This window comes from Melospiza georgiana, chromosome 7, assembly GCF_028018845.1.
Source record: "Melospiza georgiana isolate bMelGeo1 chromosome 7, bMelGeo1.pri, whole genome shotgun sequence".
Lineage (NCBI taxonomy): Eukaryota > Metazoa > Chordata > Aves > Passeriformes > Passerellidae > Melospiza > Melospiza georgiana.
The window spans coordinates 29,209,980-29,234,131 of record NC_080436.1 but is presented as its reverse complement, the minus strand read 5'-3'; the positions used below and the strand labels follow the sequence as shown (position 1 = coordinate 29,234,131).

General features: G+C 47.1%; 1 protein-coding gene across 1 annotated transcript in view; it reads right to left on the bottom strand.

The window, feature by feature from the left end:
* Positions 1-639: 639 nt before the first annotated feature.
* The window catches only part of GLI2 (GLI family zinc finger 2), a 187,633-nt gene continuing 164,120 nt past the window's right edge, over positions 640-24,152 (bottom strand). Inside the window, exons 9-14 of the mRNA XM_058028387.1 lie at positions 22,395-22,526; positions 18,662-18,811; positions 14,873-15,037; positions 10,154-10,435; positions 6,789-7,125; positions 640-5,749 (exon numbers count right to left, since the gene is read on the bottom strand). Coding sequence (XP_057884370.1) covers positions 3,393-5,749; positions 6,789-7,125; positions 10,154-10,435; positions 14,873-15,037; positions 18,662-18,811; positions 22,395-22,526 — 3,423 coding nt within the window. The 3' untranslated portion in view covers positions 640-3,392. The remainder of the gene's footprint in view (positions 5,750-6,788; positions 7,126-10,153; positions 10,436-14,872; positions 15,038-18,661; positions 18,812-22,394; positions 22,527-24,152) is intronic.

The window sequence follows — 24,152 nt, the reverse complement described above, 5'->3', positions numbered from 1 at the left end:
TAGTCACAACTGATGTATCTATCAGTTGCTCACCCAATAATTGCTTCCCATCACATACATAATGCACAGATTAATTTCTCCTTTCTCCAAACTCAATATTCAATTTGCCACTGTCATGGCCCATCACAGATCTGCTAATCTGTCCTATTTCTGTCTCCTTTTGGACAATGACCAAGTCAGTCAACAAGCCATTTTTATCATAAATCTTCTGGTTGGCAAATTTGTCCAGCCCTTGCTCTGAGCCCCTTTCCTGTACAATCCCTGCTGCACTGCCACTGTCCTTCAAATCACCTCTGCCAAGAGCAGTGACAGACACCTGGGCAGCAGGACTGAGCTTGCAGCAGTGACCTTGCTGCCTCTCTTTCTGCCACCTCCATCTCACTGTTGAGTGGAAGTTCTTCAAGGCAAGACCATTCCACATCTGTGCTGTATCACACACGTGCCCTGCCAGCTCCTCACCAACTGTTCCTCAGCACCACCAGAGTCCAACTAACAGTGTTGGTGTGCTAACAACAGACCAGGACCAGCCACCATTTGTCAATAAAAAGAAATAACAACAGACACAATGAATTATGAAAAAAAAAAATTACTTTTTAATGTACAAAAGGTTTATATACAGGTTCAGCATGTTACCTCCATTCTTATGATGTAGAAAACAGCTAAAAATGTTCTTAGGATATAAATTTGACAGAACAATTCACCTACAGTACTTTTAGTAATGATGTCTTCTATACATAATATATACAGTGCTGGAAAGATTATTATAATACTTTTTCAGTAAATGAAGGAAGACCACCACTGGAAAGTCCAAAAAAATCTCAAGTCATTGGAGATTTGGTTTTGCTTCTGTATTTGAACATTTGCTAATGAGATATCTGTGAGGAGGGACTCAGGAGCCATTGCTGCCCTATGCAGCTGTTAAAAAAGTCATTAGCAATCAAAGGACACATGAAAGCCTGATCCATCTCAGCGTAAGGGATGCCCAGTTGTACTCCAAGCGTCCAGGACAACATATAATGTCCTAAAAACATGTACTGCCCTCTTTTCATAAATGCGAAGGCAAGGGCAAGGTCAGTAACTGCAGGAGAATATATACAGCAGACTATAAAACAATCCCTTTAAACACAACTTTCACAGGAGACACAAATAAACAGCCAGGCACCTTGCTTTGCTTCCCTGTCCTCATGCACCCTGGACATCAGCAGGAATCATGGAGGGGTGAAGGGCAGGACTGAGAGCACCCTCTGCCTTTGGGATGAGGATGATGAGACTGAAGGATGCTGAGCAGCACCTCCCTGCACCAGCCATACCCAGGGATTCCTGGCAGCAAAGCTGTCCTGATTGATCCACCTCTGCCAAGCACAGCTCCTGCCCACCTGCTATCACAGAGTTTGCCTGGAGGTAGCACGTGGCATTTCCATGTCAGCCCCTGGTGATACTGGGAAGAGTGATCCTGACATCAGTTTGTGCAAAAGGAAAGCAAGGACACCAGAAAACACCTTTATAGAGCTGTTCTGGTCCTGTGCAGGGGACAGAGTAGGTGCAAATGAGAACATGACACTGATATGACAGGGAGATGGGAAGGAAAGAGTGAAGCTCTACTCAGTCCAGCTGCAAAAACCTGGGGGGGATGTCACATTTGTTCCCTGCCCTTCAACATATGGGGTACAAAGTATTTGAGGCTATGAGAGCAGGATGAGAGGAGTTGTCCTTGTCCAACGCAGTCTGAAGTTAAGCAAGGCCTCCTCCCACGTACATGCACCCCACTGCTTCTACCCTTTTGTCTAATGACAGCAAAAATAAATAATACAACAAAGATCAACTTACTGGCAGGTGGGACTGTCCTGGAAACAGCTGATCACTATTTTATGAGCAGTTATACTCTGGTGGAGAATTGGACTTCAGGAGGCCCTGCTCCTCCCATGTCTTCCCCAATGATGGTTCCAAGAGATTCTCACTGACCAAGCTACTATTCTGACTCAAATACCTTTTGAGACTATACACGTTTAGTGCTGCAGGTGCAGTCTGCTGGTGCAGGTGCTGCAGGCTGCAGGTGCAGTCTGCTACTCAAATGAACTGCTCAGGTTGACCCTGGTATATTTTTCGGATACAGCAGTTTTTTCATGCTGTGGGACATGTTAAGCTAGCACTGGGTGCATGCCAACAGGCCTGCTTGTGGGGCAGGGTGTTTTGGCTTATGCTTGGCCCCATATCAGTGCAGCAAGGCACCTGTTGTGCACATGGAGCCCAGACAGAACCCTGCATTGAGCACATCACACAGATGAACCCTGGCAGATTAACCTGCTCCCCCAGAGCTGCCACAGTGCACACTGGGCTGAAACAAAAGTAGAAGTCTCTCCATCACCATCACTTGTGTATGTGAGCACCTCAGCTCCCCACCAGAGAGCAAAGCTGCTGCAAAGCTGCACAGGGATCCAGTAACGTGTGCTCCAGCACTGTGACATTAAAGATGCATGTGGGGCACCGGCAGAAAGTCACTGTGTTCAGAAGGTGCAAAGTTATGCATGTGTGTCAGTCTGCATGGCAGAGCCTTCCTGCCACGGGGGATTATTTCCCAGTGATTGCTGTTCCCAGACCTCTGCTCCACTCTGCACATGATATAAACCACGTTGTAAACACATCTGATCAAAGTGTGCATTCACCTTTTATGTGTCTCATCAATGTGTCTTTCCAATGTTTTCTCAGAAACACCACTATGTTTTTATAAATGTACATTTTATATATGCTTCTGACAATACACTACATTTGATTTTTAAAGGAAGAGAGGCCTTGGCTACTTAACAAGAAAGCATGGTAAGGCACTTTGCTGAGAAGCCATTTGGAAATGTCGCTCTTTGCAAGGTACAAAGGTATTTATGGTGTAAAACAATACTGCTGGCAGAGGGCTTGTTTGGAGACCTAACTAAACCCTACTCTCATCAGAGCAGAATACATAGTATGGCTTTTATTCTAACCAAAAATGCATCCTCCCATTTCTTTCTGGGGTGGGCTGAAAATGGATTTTTTTTGCAAATGTAACTAACAGAAAAATGATGGGGAGGGCTATTTACAGGGCTTCCCAGAAGGGAGGGTTTCATCTCTAACCACCCTCATGCTGTCTCCTAGCTTGGTGGTGATACTATTCAGTGCTCTGGGAAACCAAGCCAAAAAAATAATACTAGAGGTGCACCCTTGTGGTACTGAACTGCCTGCATAAAGTTTACATAATTCTGTACACAGACTTTTTAAAATTTTCATTTTGAAATCCTTTAATGTATTTAACACTTATAAAAAACCCTACTCTATTGAAACAGATTATTTTTGAAAAGCACATTCATACAACTGCTTCACGCAGAGCCCCTTGGATAGCACCAAGGCCTTGTGCTTTACCGTTACGACATCATGTTTAGAAATTTACTCTCTTCTGCCAGCGTGGTTAGCATGGAGCTCATGTCACCTATTGCCATATTGCTGATCCCCGCAGGTATGGTGGGCAGTGTCAGAGAGTTTCGTGGAGTCGTCAGGCGAGAGGAGTTCTGGGAGAGGTTCTGCAGGATGCTGGGGCTCAGGGTTCCCGACATCAGGCTTGAATGGTCCCCATCGTCCATGATGGCATCAAAATCTATCTGGGGTGGCTCAAGACCTTGAGAGTCCACTGTGCTGGACACCTGGTTTGTTCCTGGGGAAGGCAGAGTGGCTGGCTTGCTGCTCTGTGTGCACTGCTGCTGCCTGACCCGACAGTCCGCGTGGCTGTCGAAGCCGTTGTTCTGCTCGTACATGTGGATTTGGCCGTAATAGTACATCAAGCTGCTGTCCCTCGTGCCATCCCCACACTGCTGGGCTGGTGCCAGCAGCATGTCACTGGTTCTTTTGTGCATGGCCTCCGCTGTCTCCTGGCCAGAGCTGATGGTGTTTGCAGGATGGGCAGTTCTCATGTAGCCCAGCTGCTGGGCGGTGCGGACCCCTCGGGGTCTGCTGCCTGGGTTTGGCTCCGGTGGAGGATGAGGCTGGATCATGCCAGGGGGATATGCCTGCGCAGCTGAACCCACCACGCTCTGCTGAGGCTCAAAACTGGGCTGATTGGAGGTCATGATGGGCTGAGGAAAGGTCTCCTGGGCCACAGGGAAGTTCAGGTGGCTTGGCTGAGATGAGTAGTTCTGCTGACTCGGCTCGTGCATGACCTGTCCCAGCGCTGTGCGCTCACTGTTGCTCCTGACCATCAAGGAAGGGTTGGCTGCCATGTCCATCTGCTGAGGGTGAAGGTGGGGTCCAGACTTTGCTGCCATGTTGCTGCAATTAGGAGAGATCTGATTTGGGTTGCCACTGACTGCACTGGGGCTCAGCATCTGGTGTGGTTGGTTATACCCTGTGTGCAAGCCCATGTCGGGGTTCATGCTGGGACCTAGGCTCATGTGCTGCTGCCGTAGCTGCATGCAGTTTAGCCTCTGCCCATCCATGCCCATGTTTCTTTGCATAAAGCTCTGTTGAGTTGCATTCATGCTGTTGTCTGGCAGCTGCATCTGCTGCTGGTTGTAGTTCTGGTACTGACCAAAGTTCTGCTTCTGCTGGACCACTGCTAAGTTCCCTTGTGAAAACTGCTGCTTCGACTGATTGGACATGATATCAACTGTGCCTGAGCTGACTTCATTCCACTGGACAGGCATGTTATTTTTATTCATGTCTGAAGAAGTATCAAAACTCATGGAACACTCTGCCATCATGGGTCCCAAGTGGCTCATGTTTGCCTCAGCCACTGCCATCCTGCGCTGGCTGGGCAAGGCTGGAGGCTGCAGCTTCCCACTTCCTTGGAAGTTCTGCATCTCATTGTTGTACCCCATGGAAGTGCTCTCGGCCACTGTCCCATTGTTCTGGGACTTGATGTACTGTACCACATCATCTGGCAGCATAATGTCATCATCTCCAATGGGCACGTCTGCCTCCCCGGACATGGCTTCCATGGCGATGTTTTCACTGATGCTCAGGGGCTGGGGTGAGTAGGAGTGCCGGGGCAGGCTCCCATCTGAGCGCCCATAGCTCTGGAGACCAAAATTCCTCCTGTCTGTGGGCTGTGGAGGATGGAAGGGGTTCACACTGTTGGTGCTGTTGAAGCGATGAACTCGTGGGAGAGCCTGGGGGTCTCCAGGAGGTCTCCTCACAGGGTCACTTGCCCGTCTCGTGCAGTTGCCCTGCACCTCATGGGGAAATGCTGGAGCTGATGGGTAGCCATAGGTGTTACCATCACTGCAACGCCTGGGGCCCGGTGGGAGGCGGACGGAAGGCAAGGTGGGGTCTGGTCCATCCATCAGTGAGATCCTGTTCTTCAGGGTCATCCTTTCCATGTTTGGCAGGGGGGTGGGAGGAGGGCCCCCCGTGGCAGCAGCGTACTTGGCTTTAAGCCTGTAGTGCTGAGCTGGTGTGAGGTTCAGCAGCCCCGGCATCCCGCTGCACTGGCTCGCCTCGCTCGACCGGCGGGAGGCATCCGTGGAAATGGGGTCGTAGGAGTCAGCGGAGCTGGTGTTGTTGGGGCGGTGCCCGAGATGGGAAGCCTCGCTGGAACGGCGGCTGGAGAAGTACGGGGAGATCCCTGAGGATCTGCGGCTGACAGTGTAGGCAGAGCTGACAGTGCTCGTTGTGCTGTCACGGCGCTCGTTGAGCTGGTTCAGCATCGTAACCTCGTTGACAGACAGCTCCATTATTCTGGGGTTGGGCAGCATAGCTGAAGAACCACCACTGTTTTCTAGAACAGAGCCTGAAAGAAAGGTTGCAGGGAAGGAAAAGGTTTACTTAGCTGAAAAATTTCACTTTGTGGTGTTCTAGGTGCCAGAATATGGACCCACAAAGCCACCCCCAAATACTTCATGGGAGTGATGATGAGTTTCATGTGCTGCTAGTGAATTCAAAGTTTCATTTCTAGCTCTATGCTCATGCAAAGGGAGCAAGAAGTCTGGGGAGACAAGTTAAGAAGTCCCTGCTGCAGTGTGTTTGTAACATGTACACCCTTATACTCAGCTTCTGAGGAAACGTCTCCACATAGGCTTCCCTCAGTAGCACAAAGGTAGGACTGGTGTGAACAGTGCCACAGGGACAGCACATGGCTACAACCACAGCTACTCTCTGGGACAGATGCACAGCAGTCAGGGAGAGCCCAAAGGTTGGCATTCAAAGGCTCTTCCAAGAACAACCCAAGAAGCTCTGAGATCTAGTATAACCCAGGCACTATGCCTTTGGATTTCTTGGCAAAGTTAGAGGACCTCTAAAAGGTTCAAAGAGATGCTTTTACCAGGAAATCTACCAGCCAGTGGGAAACAAGCATATGAAGCTGGAGGCAATAGCCAGGAGTTTCTGAGTGACAAAAGGCTTCTGTCAGAGCAAGATTATGGAGAGAGGTCTTGTCTGGATTGCTGCTGTGCTCCAGTGGTCTCCCAGGAAGCACATTAGCCCTCGGGGAACTCCTACTGCTAGAAAAAATGCCAGCAGTATTGTGGCTGTAACTGAGACAATGGGGACAGCTGCGTCTGGGTTCTGGTTAAGCTCAGGAACAAGGACACCAAAACCTCTGTCTCCCTTCATAGGTCTGTAGAACTGAGCACCTGGGTTTCTCTTGCACATCACCAGATGGCTGTGTTTACACCCAAGCTGTCCATTTTACCTGACATCTTTATCTATCAAAGCATGACTCAGAGGCAATAAGGAATGATATACATTCCTCCAGGGCAGACTCTTGGTTATGAAACCAGAGTCAAACTCTGAAATGTTCCTACAGGACATGGTCCAGGCCCAGGGCTTACCATTTCCTGAGATGGGAGGCAGCTTGATGTTTCTGGCTTGTGGAGCTGGGCTCACCCATGAGCAGGAATCCTTAACTGTCTTGAGTTTCTCCTTCTTGAGCTGTTCAAGTCGTTGCATCGTCGTCATGTGTTTCCTTAGCTGCAGGCTGACTGCTGAGTTACCAGATGAGACTGTTGAGTCCACGACAGGAGCGTTGTCATCCAACGCCGTCAGATCTCCCAGACTTCCCCCGCTGTGCATGTTCATTTCTACTCCACTGTCATTGTTGTTGGTGCTGCCAAGGGGTGATGGCTCACTGCTGCATGACGACTGGCCACCAGGACTGGACTGACACATCTTGGGGACAGAAAAGAGAAAAAAGAGTTGGGCAGGTGAAAACATGGATGGGAAGAAATCAGGAGCTCAACATCCCCGGTACTAGTCCTGGGGGCTAGGAGAGCTCCTATCTTAGGCTCTCCCTTGTCTTGTTACCCTCCCTGCTGCAGGACCCCAGTTCTTCCAAAAGGCAGATGCCTCCTCCCTGTGAGAGGAGGATGGGACAGCACCCCACAGCTGGAAAAACCATGGTGATTCAACTGCAAGATGGAGAGAAAACCAAATGTTTTTCCTCCAAAAGAAGGACAGATGTTTCTCGAAGAAAAGCAGCATGTCACCTGGTTGTGCAAGGTATATTGCAGCAAACACTGGCTTATCTAACATGGGATCAAGGCTTAAGTATTTCAGACACAACGTACTTCTGTCTTTAAAATACCCTAACATATAATTATGTTAGCTGACAAACTTCCCCACCTGGTAAAAACCTGGCTCACTGTTTCCAAACTCCCACTTGCAGATAAGGCAGATAAGCACCATAAATATTTATTTTATTTACATTAGGAATGTAAACTACTCACATTGAGTAGTTTATTTGCAGCAGACACTATATGGTCTGAACTTGCTCTGCTGCTGCTACCAAACAGGATGCCTGGCTTTTCTGCTCCAGGCCCATGCTCCAGCCAAAAATGGGAGTGCTGAGAAGGCAAAGTACTCTGCCCTGGTCCAAGGTGGGAATGGGAGTGCTGCAGTGTTGTTCTTTACTCCACAGCAGCCCCCCATGGGCAGGGCTGACTGGCTCTGATTGCCCTTCAGTCTAGGCAATTGCAATCCCAATATTTAATGGTAAGTTGTGATGTTGGGAGAAAGGTGGCAAAGGGAATCCTCAGGCACTGCATCCTCCCCCTTTCTGCACTCAAGCAAATTTCTCCTATCCCTCCCCACTGCCCCACATACTTCCACTTCCACCCTGTGAGGGTTAAATGGAGACAGAGATCTGCAGGAGATCATGCTTTACACAGCTATTTTAATACAAAGGATTTCTTTGCTCACCTTAGTACCGACTGTCCTTAGGAAGGTAGAGTAAGGAAGGGTAAGTGGGAATAAAGAACAGGTTGTTAGGACAAAGACAGCATTAACAAAAAGGACCAGGTTAGTAAAAGGAGGAAGAGGGAAATGCAGAATACAGCACAAATTACCAACATATCCCCCCCCTCCCATACCCCATCTTCCCTGCCTTCCCTCTTTGGGGGCACAAATAAAAGCTCCTAGGAGAGACTTTCTACCTGTTTCTATGGGTTTGGGGTGACACACAAATATGGGTCAAAACAAGGAGCCTGGGAATGATGGGAACCAGTGAGGCATCTCACCCCTCCCACCACCCTGACCTTAACCATGAAACAGGAGCTGCACGTGGACCCACCAGATGGGACGCCACCTGTCAGAGGTGCACAAGGGGAGTACGCAGTGCTGGAGAGGGACAGTGAAGAGAAACACACAGCCCAGGGCTCTGCTGCCCGTGAGATGGCTTGGCTGGAACCCTGGGAGCACAGAGTGCTAGGAAAACAAGCCCATACCTTCCGGAGAAGCAGGGTGGGGACCTGTAATTTTGTCAGTGTTTTCACAGGAAAAAAAAACCAACAAAACACATGGAGGAAGAGTATTGGAGAAAGGTCATTCTGTCCAGTGGTTCTCACACTCAGCTTTTGCAACACAGTACAGAACCTCATCACAGGAAACTGTTTCTTTAGTCAATTAGAGACATTCTGGATGTGTAAATACTAATTTTTTTCTTAACTGAAACATGCTACTCATTAGTAATTTGTCCAACAACACATCCCCTAACCCTTCTGAGAAAATCTTTGTAGCTCCAGGGCATGTTTTTCACAGGAATAACAATCTTTTCACCTGGATTCAAATCAAGAAAATATGTATTTTGGAGCTCAAAGTCCTTTCAGCTCAAATGGGAAATCTGGGGAATATGTGAACACTCCTTTGCAGGTGAAGGTCTTTTCTTCTGTATCCAGCCCATACCCTGTCCTACTCTGAGCTGATACAACAGATCAGAACTTTGGGTACAAAAGTGAAAAGAAACATCAAAAGGTAAAAGTGATTCATATGTTGCAACACTCCATCTCCTCCTCCATCCTGGAGGGGGTGGAAGAGGTTTGATGTGTCTGAAAGCACCACTATACACAGTTCCTTAGTACCACTGACCACACTACTGCCAATTGTGGAGGTGCTGTAATGGACAGAAAGCTGATAAATGGTCTTTGCTTCAGGTGCTGGAGCTGTAAAGCTTGATCATGGCTGAGTGACAGTCTGTAGTCTGTGGGCCACAGTTTATTCCTAATTTCACTCCCTTGCCTCATCACCTCGCTACAATTTTCTATGGCAGCTGGGAGCCATGTATTGAATTTCTGTACTCCTGAGAAATCTGCTCCAGCCAACCTGGGCTGATCAGGGAGGTGGGACTAGATGATCTCAAGAGGTCCCTGACAACCCCAGGGATTTTGTGCTTCTGTGTATGGTGGACAAGGAATTGAACTTGCTTTAAGATACTCAACAAAAATAGAACAGCTAGTTTTATCCCCACTGGCTTCATCAAACAGCAGCACTAGAAATAAAAGGAGAGAAGGTTGCAGGGGGGAGGAGAAAAGGGACTGCTGAAGCCAGGACCTTTGCTTCAAAGCATTCATCAATCTGTGCCCTGTGGTCATTGCTCAATTTAAACTGGTGAGGTAGGTAAAGCTCATTTGACCACACTCTTGGGTTTTACCCACTTTCACAGCACAGGAATGCCAACCTCAGCAAAGGGTACCACGTGGTCCCCGTGACTACAAGGGCAGGAATTTATGATGCTGGGTAGGAAGGTACAAAATGTAGTGGACTGTGCCCTGACCTGCAGTTTCATTTCTGGACTTGAACTCTAGGGTTGAAGGGCACCTGCCCAGAGAGGTGAATGGAATACAAATGCTTCATGCCCCTACTGCATCAGAGAGATAAGGGGCCACCGATCTCTGTCATTTCTGCCAAAAGCAACTGCTCTTACCACAGAATTCTCTGTTTTTATCGTTTTGACTTGTAAGCAATCCTCCATGCTCCTGGTGGTGCTGTTGGCCTCGGGGCTCTCCTCTGCCACCTTGCTGCTCTGCTTGGCGCTGGCCTCGTTGTCCCCGTTTTCCTTGAGTGGAGGTGGCCTCGGGTGGACGTCATTGCGCTGCTTCTTTGTGACGTGAGCATCGGGCCCGTGCACGGTCTTGACGTGCTTCCTGAGGGAGCTGGGGTCCGTGTACCGCTTCGTGCAGCCGGGGATTTTACACACGTAGGGCTTCTGTCAACACAAACAAATCTTGGGTTATATTTAGAATAAGCCCAAATATTCCAGGTACAGTGTATGGGCCAAGAAAATACTATGAGCACAGCAGCAGGCAGCAGCAAAATGTGGAGCATCTGCTCCACAGGACTCTGTAAAGACTGAGATATGGAAGATGTGATATATGGGCTGCTGCTGATCCACACAGACTTGGCTTGTCATTTCATGTTGGCTAAACTTCTTGTTTTCAGTTTCTGGATCAAAAGACAGCTAAGAATTAACAAAATACTTTCCTAGTATTACTTTCCCATGTATGTATTTGCTCGGGTGGCCACAGGAATGTTTCCCGATTAAGGATGGGAAGGAGGTGATGTAGCGGACTGGACATAAGACATTCGCTCTGCTAAGGTGGGGTCTACACCAAGAAAATGTCTGAAACCTTTTGGCTGATGGAAGTCCAGTGAATTCAAGCCAGGCTGATTCACCCTACTCAATCTATCACACCACTCCAGCACTTGTCACCTTGAAATCTGCTATTGTGCAAAACAAACCACAGGCATGCAATGTTTTTTTCAGACGACAGCACTCTACCCCGAATTCATGAATCATTGATTGCCACAGGAAAACAAGGCTGAAGCCATGCTTCTGGAAACAGAAATCGGCAACAGATACTTCTATTCTTTTAGCTTTTTTTATTTTACTGAATCTCCAATTCCAAAGTGTATTAGTACTGCAGTTGTTTGAGCTGGTGCTGCTGCACTGGAAGCTCAGAATTCATCCCAAGTTCCACTTTTGGTCTCACAACTACTCTATGTATTTTCCTGCCAATGCAATAGGATAGATCCATGAGAAAAAACAGACAGATGTTAATTGAAGGCTACTCAAAATGACCACTCCTTTAAATTTTTTTAAAAATCTGTTTTGTAATTTTGTCCAGGAACTTAAGTGAAAAAATAAAAAGGAGTATATATTCCTTGCAGAAAGCCAGCATCATCACATGAAAAACACTGAAAGTCTGTTTTGTATTCAAAAGCATGCTTCCTGACTGATCCTGGCACATCATTCAAACCAGCTAAATCCACGTTACACCCCACTGAGGTAAATATATTTTAAAGATGGGTAAACCAAAGCACAAAAATTAAAATAGTTTGTTTAAAAATACCATGCAACCTTTTGGACAAGCATTACAAAAATACTACTACTGTTATTAAGCCTTATTACAAAGAACAAAACCCCCACAACATGTGCTGAAAAAATCCTGTATATGAACAGCTCAAAGATTTTTTTATAAATATTCTTTAGGCTCAACATTTTGATTTTTCACACCCCAGCAATTAGGGTAACATGATCACTGTTGCTTAGACAGCAGACACTCCACCTAAGGGGATTCAATCATCCTCTTCATCAGGCCATACCCATTGCAACTGAGCTAAGCACAACTGCTGTTTCACTGGTGTGCCTTCATCTGTCCCTGGGTTATCCAGATTCTGACATCTAGTGACATCTTTCACCCTAGTGAAGTCAAGGGTTTAGATGTCTCAGATGCCTCCCTCCCACGCTCATGCACATACAGGGTGATACTCCTGAGGGTGGGAGAACTGGAGAACTCCCCACACACAAAGCAGAACTGGATTTATGTGTTTTAGCCTTGTTCAGCCTGAGTTGCTGAAAATGTAACTCTGAGTCTTTGGCTGGCTATAAACTCAAGGCACTCCTCTGTGTATGCACTGGAGAGCGGTCACAGGATGAAAGCCCCTTTTCCAGGTGTAACTTTGAAGGTATCCCCTGAAGGGATTCAAAGAGTCACTGAAAGTTTAAAATGTAGTGTGTATGACATTTCAACAATCAAACCAAAGCCAGTGTGGTAACACATCCTCAGCCTTGAACTTCAGCATGTTTGGACCATACACCCACGTCCTGTCACACAATGATAGTGACAAACACAGAACCTGGAACTTCCCCCTTAGAGGAGACTGGGATGACTAAGTCTGAAACTGGTGTACTCCAAGTAAACACTGCAAGCAGAGGAAAATATTTAGAAGGTAGCTAGGAACCACAATAGAGTTACCAAAGGGTAATGGGAAATATTCACAGCCACACACTTCTGCTTTGCATTTGTGTGGTTTTGTGAGCCAAGGTCTCAGTACAGTTTGCTAAGCCAGTGGTCATGGCCACAGCTGGACACAGGACCCTTGCATGGGCCTGCTGCCCAGTGTGAGGAGCTTTGCTGTGAGGGATACCAGCTGGTGTAAAGGATTGTGTCATATGATCCTCACAAAGAGGGTATCAAAAATATGGCCCAGAGAGCCATTGTATGCAGCCTACAGATCTCCCACAATCTTGGGGTGTGTCTGTACTGCATCAAGGAGGGTTGAACAGCAGTTCAGAAATAAGCATGACTGCAAAATGTAAGATGGTTTGGATAGTGGCAGTGCCTTATAGTTCCTGTGGCAGGGCCAGCTGGTCTGGTACAGATCCTCCACTAGTGGCTGTGCTGTTCCTACACCAGAGACGGGGTAGGTGTACTTTAGGAGAAGCAATTGCAGAGGATAACATCCCTGTCTGTTATCTGAGTCTTTGATTTGTGTTTGAAGGCAGCATGTGCCATGTGTCAGCATATTTAGATCAGGGTCTACAAGAGACATGGAGCTGGATGCTCCTGCTCTACAGCCTCACCTTCTTGCACAAGGGGAACCCAAATGATCTGACTTTCAAGTGTGTTCAAGCTCTGCTCAGATAAGCGAGGAGTCATCCCAGATCCAATGCAGCTCCTGATCTGGAACACTTGGGAATCTGAACCCATTGGAGAAATTACATTTACTAACACATTCAAAATGAAAATTCCACATGGGACATTAGCTGGCTCAGATGGGAAACTGCCTTGCCTAGCAAACCTCCTGGTAAAGCTCCAGGGATCTGAGCTCAAGTGATCTATGGGCAAAAAAGGCGCTCACATACTGTCAATGTGCACAGACTGGCTGAGTGAGTCTGTATCCAGCACTGAGAGCTGTACCAGCAGTTGTGATGCATTCACATGAGAATCCTTAGGAATCGAAGGAAGATGCAAATTTCCTTTAAGAGAGGAAACAATGTTGCAAAAATGTAAATCTTCACGGGCCAATTGATTTATTCAGCTTACGACCGAGAATGCAGAGAGTGACTTAATACTGCAAAATCAAGATGTGGAAATATCAACAATGAAAGGGACAATGGATCCAGCACAGAATGAAGGCAGAAAAAGCATCCACGGCTGGAGAATGAGCAATTTCCAGCACCTAAAATATGAGATTAAGCCACAATTGCCTACCTTTCAGGAGAAGAAGCTTTAACATAGAAAAATTATGTAGTCAAACACCACTTACTGGGAATGCAGGATGCTGAGCAGACAAGAAACTGCAATCTACCTTTTTAGTCCCTCCTGGCCTCAAGGTAGGTGTAGCCTTCAAACAACTCCAAACTATCCAGTTTAAGTGTGGATATGGGTTAATTTTAACCTGTGTCTTGCTGGTGGAGAACACTCCTGACGTTTGGGTTCATACCCAACCCAGTTCAAACAACTCTGGGATCCTAGTCATTCATCAGTCCATCTCAGCATCATCTCGGCCTGGAAGAGGATTCTAGATTTTGAGTCCTCATTCTGACTCAAACAGAATCTCTGAAACCTACAGAGCTTTGGTTATCACTGACTGATACTATGCCAGAGATAAAAATACTCCCAACAAACCCTTTGTAGACACAGCATCGCTTCAAAAGGCTGTCAACCGTGGCAACTGTGTTCCATTCTCCAATAGTCTATATTTAACTGTTGCAAATTAGGCTACAGACTGAATTCTTCATGGCTGAAAACACTATTAGAACTTTAGAGTGTTGGTTTTCTTCCCCTGTCAGCTAATTAGTGGTAATATAAATTTCAATCGTCGGCCATGGTTGATTGCAACAGACCATCACATGCGTTACAATAAAGGCAATTTCCTCTGCTCCCCAACTACTAATAGTGGGTCTTAATTATCCAAGGTTAACAAAGCATTGCATTGTGCTCTATCATTGTACATCAAATGATGGAGGGACTATTATTTCCAGAGCATCAGGATCCAGGGTAGCTGTTAGATTACTGCAAGTCTGCTCCACAGTAATATTAAACTCCACTTGCACAACTGTACTATACTATCTGTGCTATTAAAAATTATATGTTTGGAAAATGCTTGTTTTCATTTCCAAAGTCGATTAAAAAGTTTGCATACTTTAACATCTGTTTATGATTTCAAACACAGCTTTCATAAATATAAAGCTAATGTGGTCTGGCTCCCCAGCAAAAATAAATCCCATTAAAAAATAAGATAAACCTCTCATTACAGTAGGTTTCTTTTTACATGCGTCCAGTGTGTAAAGTGTATGTTTATTGTCAGCAAAATTTAAAAAAAGCCCTCCGTTGAGCTGTGGTGAGCCCAGGCTTACCTCATTGGAATGTGTCCTGTTCTGGTGCTTGGCTCTGTCCGAGGCATTGGAAAAGGCTTTATTGCAGCCTTCGTGTTCACAGACATAAGGTTTTTCTCCAGTGTGGGACCTCAGGTGTGTCTTTAAGTTCTCCAGGCGGGAATAGGCTTTGGAACAACCCTCAAACTAAAATAAAAAAACCACATGAGGAGTGATTAATTAACCAGAAAAATTTGATTTTCCCCCTGCCTAAACCCTTCCAATCTGTTTCTCATTCTTTCTTTTTTTTTCTTCTTTTTAAAGGGCTTGTGTTTTAGGGAACAACATCCACTTTGTTGGGAGAATTTGCTTCCCTAGGCAGGCTGAGAGTTTCAGCAGTGAGTCATATTTGAGGTGCTACTCCTTGTTGGGTACCCACCTGACATTTCAACAAGTGACTCTTTTTTTCCAGCAGGGCTAAACACCCCTCCACTCCTCCCAGAGCTCTCTCAGCCCCTCCTGCCAACCCTCTGCATCTAAAACACTCAGAACAGGGGCCCCCTCCTTCCCACCTAGGGAACTGACAGCTTCTCCACAGTCTGACCAGCCTTGCAACTCCACTTGCACCAACACTGGAAAGAGCAGACAGTTCCCTAACACACAAACAGAAATCTAGCAAGCTTTAAAGTTTCCCAAATTACAGCTTGGGTTTACTCTTGGAGGATGCTGTGGTCAGGCTGTCTGACATTACCAGTTTAAAAAACAAGACTCTCAATCTTGAAGACAGATGGATTTTTGGATGACGAAACAGGCCAGGAACCTTCCTCCTGGAAGGAAACCAGCTGCCCACACAATGAGAAGGAGCAGCTTGGGAGACGTGGTGAGGCTTTGGGTGATTAAAGTCCTGCCACCCTCCACTCTGGCTGGGCTGGAGACTTCTCGCTGCACCTGCCCCATCCCAGCATGGGAGGGTTTCACCTCCAACCAAGGAGTCTCTAAAGTGCTCTTTGACAAAACAAGTGGGAGGTTTTAAGAAATGCAAGGCTCCCTTGCAAACTCTAGCTAAATGTTGCACCGCCTGTTCAGCTGGAGCATTAAAAAGCCCAGGCTGTACTTCCTATACAAAATAACACCCTTTAAATTTCAACAAGCAGCCCCTGCTGCTGTAATGTATGTGTTGTATTCCAGTCACATCACTTAAACATGTCTACAAGTTCAGTCCAGTTGTGACAAGACTTCACATTGCTCTGCTTGAGTCTTGGCCAGTGAAGACACTGGAGCCACAGCAGGACAGGTCATGCTCTGTGTCTGATTTTCCCATGGCAGCTGAGTGGTTCTACACATCCAAAGGTCTGGTCACAGGCACCTGCATTCTATAGCAACAGTACCTGCTACCTTGGGCTCCACATGCACTGCTGGGCTGCTAGGGGGGGAGGCAAACATGCAGCCCATGAAACCCATGAAGCATGGACGCACAGATTGACCCCATACAATTTTTTGTGTTGGAAAAGAAGGCTTACTTAGGATTCTCTTTAAGGTCTAGCATAGGGATGGTGGACATAAGGCAGATTTGCTCTGCTCTTGAGATATTCACATCTCTTCAAGGACCAGTAGAAGCATCCTGCAAGAGCTGATTCCTTCCACAGCTTTGTCAGGGTGGGATGGATCCAGTTTTTTTCCTCAGACAACTTTCATTAGCCCATTTGTCCCATAGAACATGCCACAGCTCTGAGGTAGTACAGTATATATCTTTCTTCTCTTGCCCAGTACAAACAATCCTTTACAAGTCAAGTCTCTACAGTTATTGAAATACATAATTTCTCTTGCTGAAAAACAAAGGGAACTCAGCTTGAGACAACTCATGCATCCATTCTAGTTTTGCTGGATACTAACACAAAAATGCAGTTATTAAGAGCAAAAGTTCTAAGGCCACATTTTCAAATAAAAGCTTCTCAGCAAAGCAGCCAGTGCATGTTCAAAGCAGTTGTTCCCACTCTTACATGTGGATTTGATTATGCCAGTGGGAGTTCTAGCTGTCATCTGTTGAAATAATCCTTGACCAAATCCCAGGCTGCAATTGGGCTCACCGTAGCTTTATGTACATCACAAACTTCGTGTCTGAAACCATTGCTGCTTTGAAAAATCACTGCCAGACTTGGAATGCTGTGCCACAGAAGGGCACTGTCTGCAGAACTGCCATTATCCCAGGCCACTGAAAAATGGTGGTTCTCCAGTTTGGGGACATGCAACATACTGGACATGGAGGGCCTGCAGTTCTCCAGGAGGCAGAGGATGATCTGAGACTCAAACATAGCCTTGGCACTGCCCCAGTGTGCCAAAACTGAGGCTTGAAAAGGGCAGGATTGTGCAGCAGTGTTTTTTCCTGCTCCACCACAGCACTAAAGAGGATTCAGCCACTGCTGTTTTTGTCTCCTGAGTCCCTCTGCCTACAAGGGCAGGCGAGACTTGCCCTCAGTGCTCACTTTGTATGCACCAACAATCAATATTTCTTGATACTTTTAAGGAAGATTGGTAAAGCACTAGACTGGGCAAAGTGCTTTAGAAGATTAAAACAAAGGACATGCCCCTGTGCCCCGGGGGAGCTTATGCTCTAAATTAAATGAACACAAGGCTGGAAGATTGATAAAGGAGTCATGCAGCAGGCAAATCATACATATCCTAATATTTGTAAGCAGGAGCTGGGGCAGCGCCAGGGAGCGAGCAGGGCTGGAATTGGCTAATGGAGCAGAGGAGGAGGAAGATACAGGAGGAGGGCTCAGACATTTGCTGAGCAGGAAGAGACTCATCCCCAAGACTCTGGGGAGAGGAACAGTGTAATGCTGACTGCAGAGGAGCTATGAAATGCCATCAGGAGGAGAAGGCAGAGAGCAGAGGATATCAAAAGACAGGGAAGAAAAGACCTTTGGGAGAAAAAAAGGCTGGAGAAGATGAGGAGGGAGATTGTTAACACCTCTCCCAACAGCTGACCATAGTCACTCAACTCCATAACCTCGTTTCCCCCTTGTGCCCTGCATGAGGCACCCTTGGCTGCCCCACCTCAGCAAGCAGTGTGGTGAGAGGCTCCAAGTGTGAAGGCACATTTGGGATTTCCTATCTTGAGGCTAAGGAGAGGGAGAGCCCAACTCTCCCATATGGTCAGTGAGCCTGCACCCACAGGGCTGAGATGCAAAACAGCACCCCATACTCTTCCTCAGGCAGTGTTGAACCCTAGGCACAGTGCTGCTGGTATGCAGAAGGTCTGGAGACTGAGTCCTTCTTTGGGGTTTAAGCACCTCTGGCTTAACCTCACCTCTGGACTAAGAGAGCAGAGGCAGCAGGTGCTGGCCTAGATTCTCAGGCTAGAAAGAGGCATGTGGGAATGCTTAGGTCTGTGGGTGAGGGAATCTTGCATTCCCAGCAGCTGTAGTGGGTGATGCGAGGTTAGATACAAACAGGGTTAGGCACCTCCCCACAGCATGGCATTACTGGATTTCTTTCTTGGATGAAGGCAACTAAATTGGCTGGATTTTCACCTAAGTGACTTGTCCTGAGTTGCTTTGGATCTCTGTGGCAGTTCTGAAATAGCTCTTCCCAAGGAAATGCAGTTCTGCCCACTAACACCTCACCCACACTCCTTGTCCTCTTGTGCCTGGGGTTTAACCTGCAAGTAGCTGTAACCCAGGCACAGAGTGCTGGACTGGCTCTGAGCTGCTGCCAGTGGCTGGCCTGGTAGAGCCCTATCTGAAGCCATGTCCACGTCTGCAATCACATTTCTGTGACCACCCCAGCCTGGTGTCCCATTGCCCAGTGAGATGTCCCCTGCCAGCTCACCGTGCACTTGTGTGGCTTCTCCCCCGTGTGCCTTCGCATGTGCACCACCAGCATGTACTGGGCCTTGAAGGGCTTCTGCTCCCGTGTGCAGTCCTGCCAGCGGCACACAAACTCCTTCTTCTCCCCGTGGATGTGGTCGTTGTTGATGTGCTGGGAGGAGAGAAAGGAAAACCAGGTCACTCCTGGAAGAGCTGATGCCAGTGAATCATGCACAGTGCTCTGAAAGCCAGATGTTCCCTCCCCAGTGCTTGTCAGGCACTGCAGCACCTGGGTGCCAGGTGCACAGGTGACACCAGGGATGTGGACCCGCACTGTGGTCTAGTGTGCCCTGCAGAGAAAGGTGTGCAGCATCCAGCACACTGGGTACAAAGCAGGCTAAAAATGAGAGGTTTGCAAAAGCAATGGGAGCTTTTTGGAGCAGGGAGCCCTATCAGTGCTTCCCCAGCTGCTTGATGCCACTCTTGACAGGGATAACAGAGTAATTTCTGTTTCTGCTGAACCCTCCTGTGCTGCATTTACACACCTGAGACCCCTTCCTGAGATGCTGCTGGAGGATGACGGACAGGAGACAAGCCTTGGTTGGATTCAATAATCTTAAAGGTTGTTTCCAACCTAAATGATCCTATGCATCTAAGTCCATATGCTGGCCCCATGACATCCACCTGCCGTCCAGAGCTGGTGGCTGGCAGGAAATGACAGCATCTAAGAGCTATGCAGCAGGGAGAGCTCATTTACTGCTAATTGCTCAGGCCCAAGAAACTCTGTGCTGCAGTGTTGAAAAGCCAGGCCCAGAATGGTGCCTTCATCCACCCTGGTAGGGAGAAGTGGGCTGTTTTTTCCCAGTGCAGGGCAGATGAAGCCCTGCCGAAAATAAACAGAGGCAGGGGCCGGCCCGTCGGCAGCTCCCGCGGCGGCCTTGTCTCTCTGAATGGGGTCTCATTGCCAAAAATAATGCCTGTCCTCGCTCCTGTGTTTTCAGAAGACATTCACTGACAGGAAATCCTAAAATAAACCACTTTGGTTTTGGGTTTTGGCTTTTTTTGTGCTGAGATCTTTTCCAGCCCCCGCCTTCGTCCCCAGGCCAAGGCCAGGCACACATGTTGCAGCTAGGGATGAGACTCTCTTGGGGCCATGAGGCAGCATGAGGACACAAAAGCACATGAAAACAGATTCATCAGCCTTCACAGCTCCAGCTGAACTCAGTCTCGGTGTTCTGTGTGCTGCGGAACAATCCTGGGGTCAAGGTCCTCTGCCTGGGGTTCCAGTTCTACCCAGAGACAGGAGGAGGTGTATGGGGCTCAGCTGGTCTCTTGGGCACCACACGTAAACACTGAGAGCCAAAGATGTGTGCTGGGAGAGCTGGGGAAGCCTGGGTTTGGGAGAGGTTTTGTATAGGTTTAGAGTTCTGCTGCCTACAGTTCTGGTTTTACAACATGGCATTGGAGTGATATTTTAGCCTCAGATTGTGGAAATCTGATGAACCTCCCCAGAGACCCATGGACACGCTAAACCATGTCCAGACCAGCCTGGAGAGACACATCTCCAGGCTCTGCTTGTGTGGGAGTCTAACTTGCAACCAAGACTACGCACAGCAATGCTGGGAGTGTGGAAGAGCACAGGCTTACCTTTTGGTCTTGTTTGAGCCAGAGGAAGAACATTTACAGGAGGGAAGCTGTAGCTCCCATTCAGGACTATTCACTCCCTGCCCAGGCAACATCTACTTCCCATCACATGGGGTAGGAGGAGTTGCACAGCTTACTCCACTTCAGCTATAGATCCTTAGCCCCTACCTGGCTAAAGGCTTTGCTTGGGCTTCTCTCAAATTGAGTGTGGCCTTTGAGGTTGGGAGCAGCAGCAGTGCTTGCAAAAATATGTCATCACTGCTGCTGCTCCCTGTTGACATGCACTTCTCCCACAGGCACGCTGTGTATGGGGAACAGCCCCTGCTCACCCAGGTACTTTGCACACAAACTAGAGTTTTTCCATGCATGCTGAGATGGCACCTTCTCAGAAGCTGGCCTACAACATCTGTATTTCATTTCCATGTGTATTTTGGATTTCCCAAATCCACAACCCCATGTTGCTAGTAATCACAGTACAGAATACTCAATTTTTGTAACCTTCCAAATTTAGGAAAATCTTGGGATATTTCATCAAATGTTTTTCTTTGTTTATTTTTGGGTTTTTTTTTTCTGGAAATTGTGCTGAGCTGCCTGGTGCTCTGCCCTTTGCTCTGGGCAAAGTTAGTTTTTCTTACAACTGAGAGGGAGACACACAAAAACTGCTGGACACATGTGAGCCCAGCCCATCTGACAGGCATGCTGTGGTTTAACCCCAAAAAAGCAATGCCCCATAGCATGCAATGTGCAACCCATTAAGCACCTGATCACTCAACTGGCCTTAAAACCATTTCCAAATCTGTCTGTACTCAAGGACTTGATACACTAAACTAGTGGTGTCTGGCAGAGATGGGCAGGCACTAGCCTTAGATGGGAGAAGAACATGCGCCCAAAATTGTAATTTAGAGTGTAGTCCCTCTGCACAATGTTTGTGTGCAGAACATGGGCAAATGGTGACTGATGCCAATTTGGGGGCATCTAAACGTATCCAAAATGAAGATATATAAAAAATGGAGAAAGCAGACACAAGCCCTCAGGCAGGGGGTTACATGAGTGTTGCACATGGGTGGCCCCTGGCAAGCTGGGAGCCTGTTTGAGACAAGCAGCTGAAGGAAAAGGAAGAGGTAGCAGCTCCTGTAACAAAATGTGTTTAATCCAAAACTCTGCTGCAAGCACCAGGGTTGCTGGGCTGGTGAATTCCCAGCAGATATGGGCTGGCTTTAAAGAAATGGGACTCGCACCATAGACCCAAAATAAGGACTAGGGAGGTGTTGGGCTGGGAGCAAAATGGGGTTTAGACACAGATCATGTATGATTTCACAGGCACTTCCCTGAGGATGAGGAATTTGTTGACCCCAGAAGCCAAAGGAAACCAAATGGTGGATACCCAGATGAAGCAAAGCATACAAAAGGTTCTTGGAATTAATTAGAACTGAAAATCTGATTAACGACTTGGTTTGGGGATCCTTCAGAGAGCAGTTTTGACACTGGTTTGGGAACATCACTGTGATTATGGAAGCCCTGTTGCCCAAGTTTTAGAAAATCAACCCACTTTCTGTATTTCAGACACTGGAGCATATCTCCAAAGTCTGAAAGTGCTCTGTTTCTGTGGGAGGGATGAGCTGAGCAGGTCAACAGCCTCTGAGTGATATAGCTCCACAGCTCATTAACAGCAGCATTAGAGGCTTTCCCAGCCTGGACCAGGACTGAGGACAGCATGGATGATCCCTGACCCATAGCTGGTGTAGCTCTGTGGGAAGGCTCAGTGAATATGGCCAGTGAAGAGAGGAGGGCTCAGCCCCTTTCCCCATTTTCTGATCCAGTCTTCTGCACTGAGCCTTCTGTCACTTGGCCATGCACAAGGGAGACTGAAAGTGCAGCCTCAGCAGCTGAGAAGGGAGCAATATCACATAATCTATGAGAGCCTTCTTTCAGCTGAACTCCTCGGGGAGCAGCGACCTGCTTTGGCAGTGTTTACACACCGTATCTCTGATTTGCACCTTTAGTAGCTCCCAGGGTGAGCTCTGGCTGTACAGCAGCTAGTGATAAAAAATGAGGACAAGTGCACAGAAACCCAAATTTATCGCTGGGGTTTCCTCCCAACCATTACTCACATGGACGAGCTGCTCCTGAGTGTCATATTCCTTTGTGCACCCTTCCCAGTGGCAGTTAGTCTCATAAATAACCTCAGGCTCCTGTTTACATTCATCCTTATCAAGATCTTCTTTCAGGTCTGTCAGATGCTCCTGCAACACATAACGGTGCATTGTATAAGGTGAACTTCTTCCATCTGAATTCCTCCATCGCTCATAGATTACAGGGCAAGTATCAACTGATCACAAAACCATGCTTTTTGTGGCTACATAACATTCACTATTACTGTGAAATAAGGAGCTACAGGGTTTTGGCAGAAGTGGACCAGAGCTGACAACAAAAGATGAAACACCCCAAAGTCACTGCTGAAGCAGGGCCTGGATTCAGCTGGGTTGTGGGCAGTTCCCAGGAAAAACTGAAAAAAGGAAAGAGCTGGCTTCTGACCTTTGGTTGTGCTCCTTGCTGGAGCAAAACAATCAATCAGGGCAGAGTGGAGAAACATGAGTATAAAGAAATCACAGGGCACTCAGAGCCCAGAGCCCACTCACTGACATGGGCTGGGCAGGGGGTTCCTGTTTTCTGCATCTCTCAGTAGATGAGAAAATGATAGCCAACCCAAAGATTTATGCCTACAGGATGCTCCACAGGGATGAAGTGATGAGGTCTCAAAGCACTTCTTTGAGAAGGGAATTTGGAAAGCTCAAGCAAGACCCAGTGAAGAGTAGGTTGCAGAACAGAGCTCCTGGGACCCTGGCCTCATAAACGAGTTACTTTTATGCTGGATACACTGTGAGCTCTCTCCTTAACTTCTCTGTCTAGCCAGATCCTCAGTGCTAAATGAAGCAGAGAAGATTTTTGTTATGGCTGCTAGGATTAAAGCATGGGCAACTACACAATAATGTAACATACAACATAATTAGTACACATGTGAGTAAGGACAACTGTCAACTCTGCATGCATCAGACACCTGCACTACAGACAAGGCCATCAGCACCCACTATTGGCTTGGGAATCTAGCAAGACCAAACCCAGCAGGTTTGAACCCCCTTCATTCCCTTTCTTCCCAGATACTACTGCTGCCTAGCACAAAGCATCCTGCCTCCAGGACACCTTCAGACAGAAGAGATTTGTTTTAATTAGCTCTTATTTAAAAAAAAAAAAAAAAAAAAGATATTGCAAGGTGGCTCTTGGGACAGGAAACTGTAGTAATTTACAGAAAGACTTCTGGAGATTCAAACTATACCAGAGCCCAGAGCAATAGTCTGAGAAAGTTCAAAGAGCAGCTTTTTTTCCCTGCAATTCCTATTGGTTGAGCTTTAAACACTATTTTTTTTTAAATGCTTGTCTCTGTGCAAAGGGCAGTTCCCAGACAACTGTAATTTTCTACTAAAAATCTTATTTTGCCAAAATTTTTATATTTTCTGTTGGAACAGAACTGTAACAATTTAATTTGTTGAAAAGGACTGACCTGTTTTATTTCTAGCTAGTTCAATGCTAGTCTGAATCTGTACTGGAGCTCTCTTGTGTCACTGCAGAAGTTCAGTAACTCAGGTCCCTCATGCCTGGTACTTCACTGTGTCCCACAAATCTTGTCTGATTGTATTTTTTACAGCACAAACCATCATGGGAGATACTGTCTTGCCAAGGATTGCAAACACCCAAAGCACAACTCACATGAGGTGTTTCAAATGCAGCATTTCCAAAACAAAATATAGACCTTTTTTGGGATAGATGAACTTCACAGTCAGCATAAAGTGGATCAGTCAATTACTAACTGA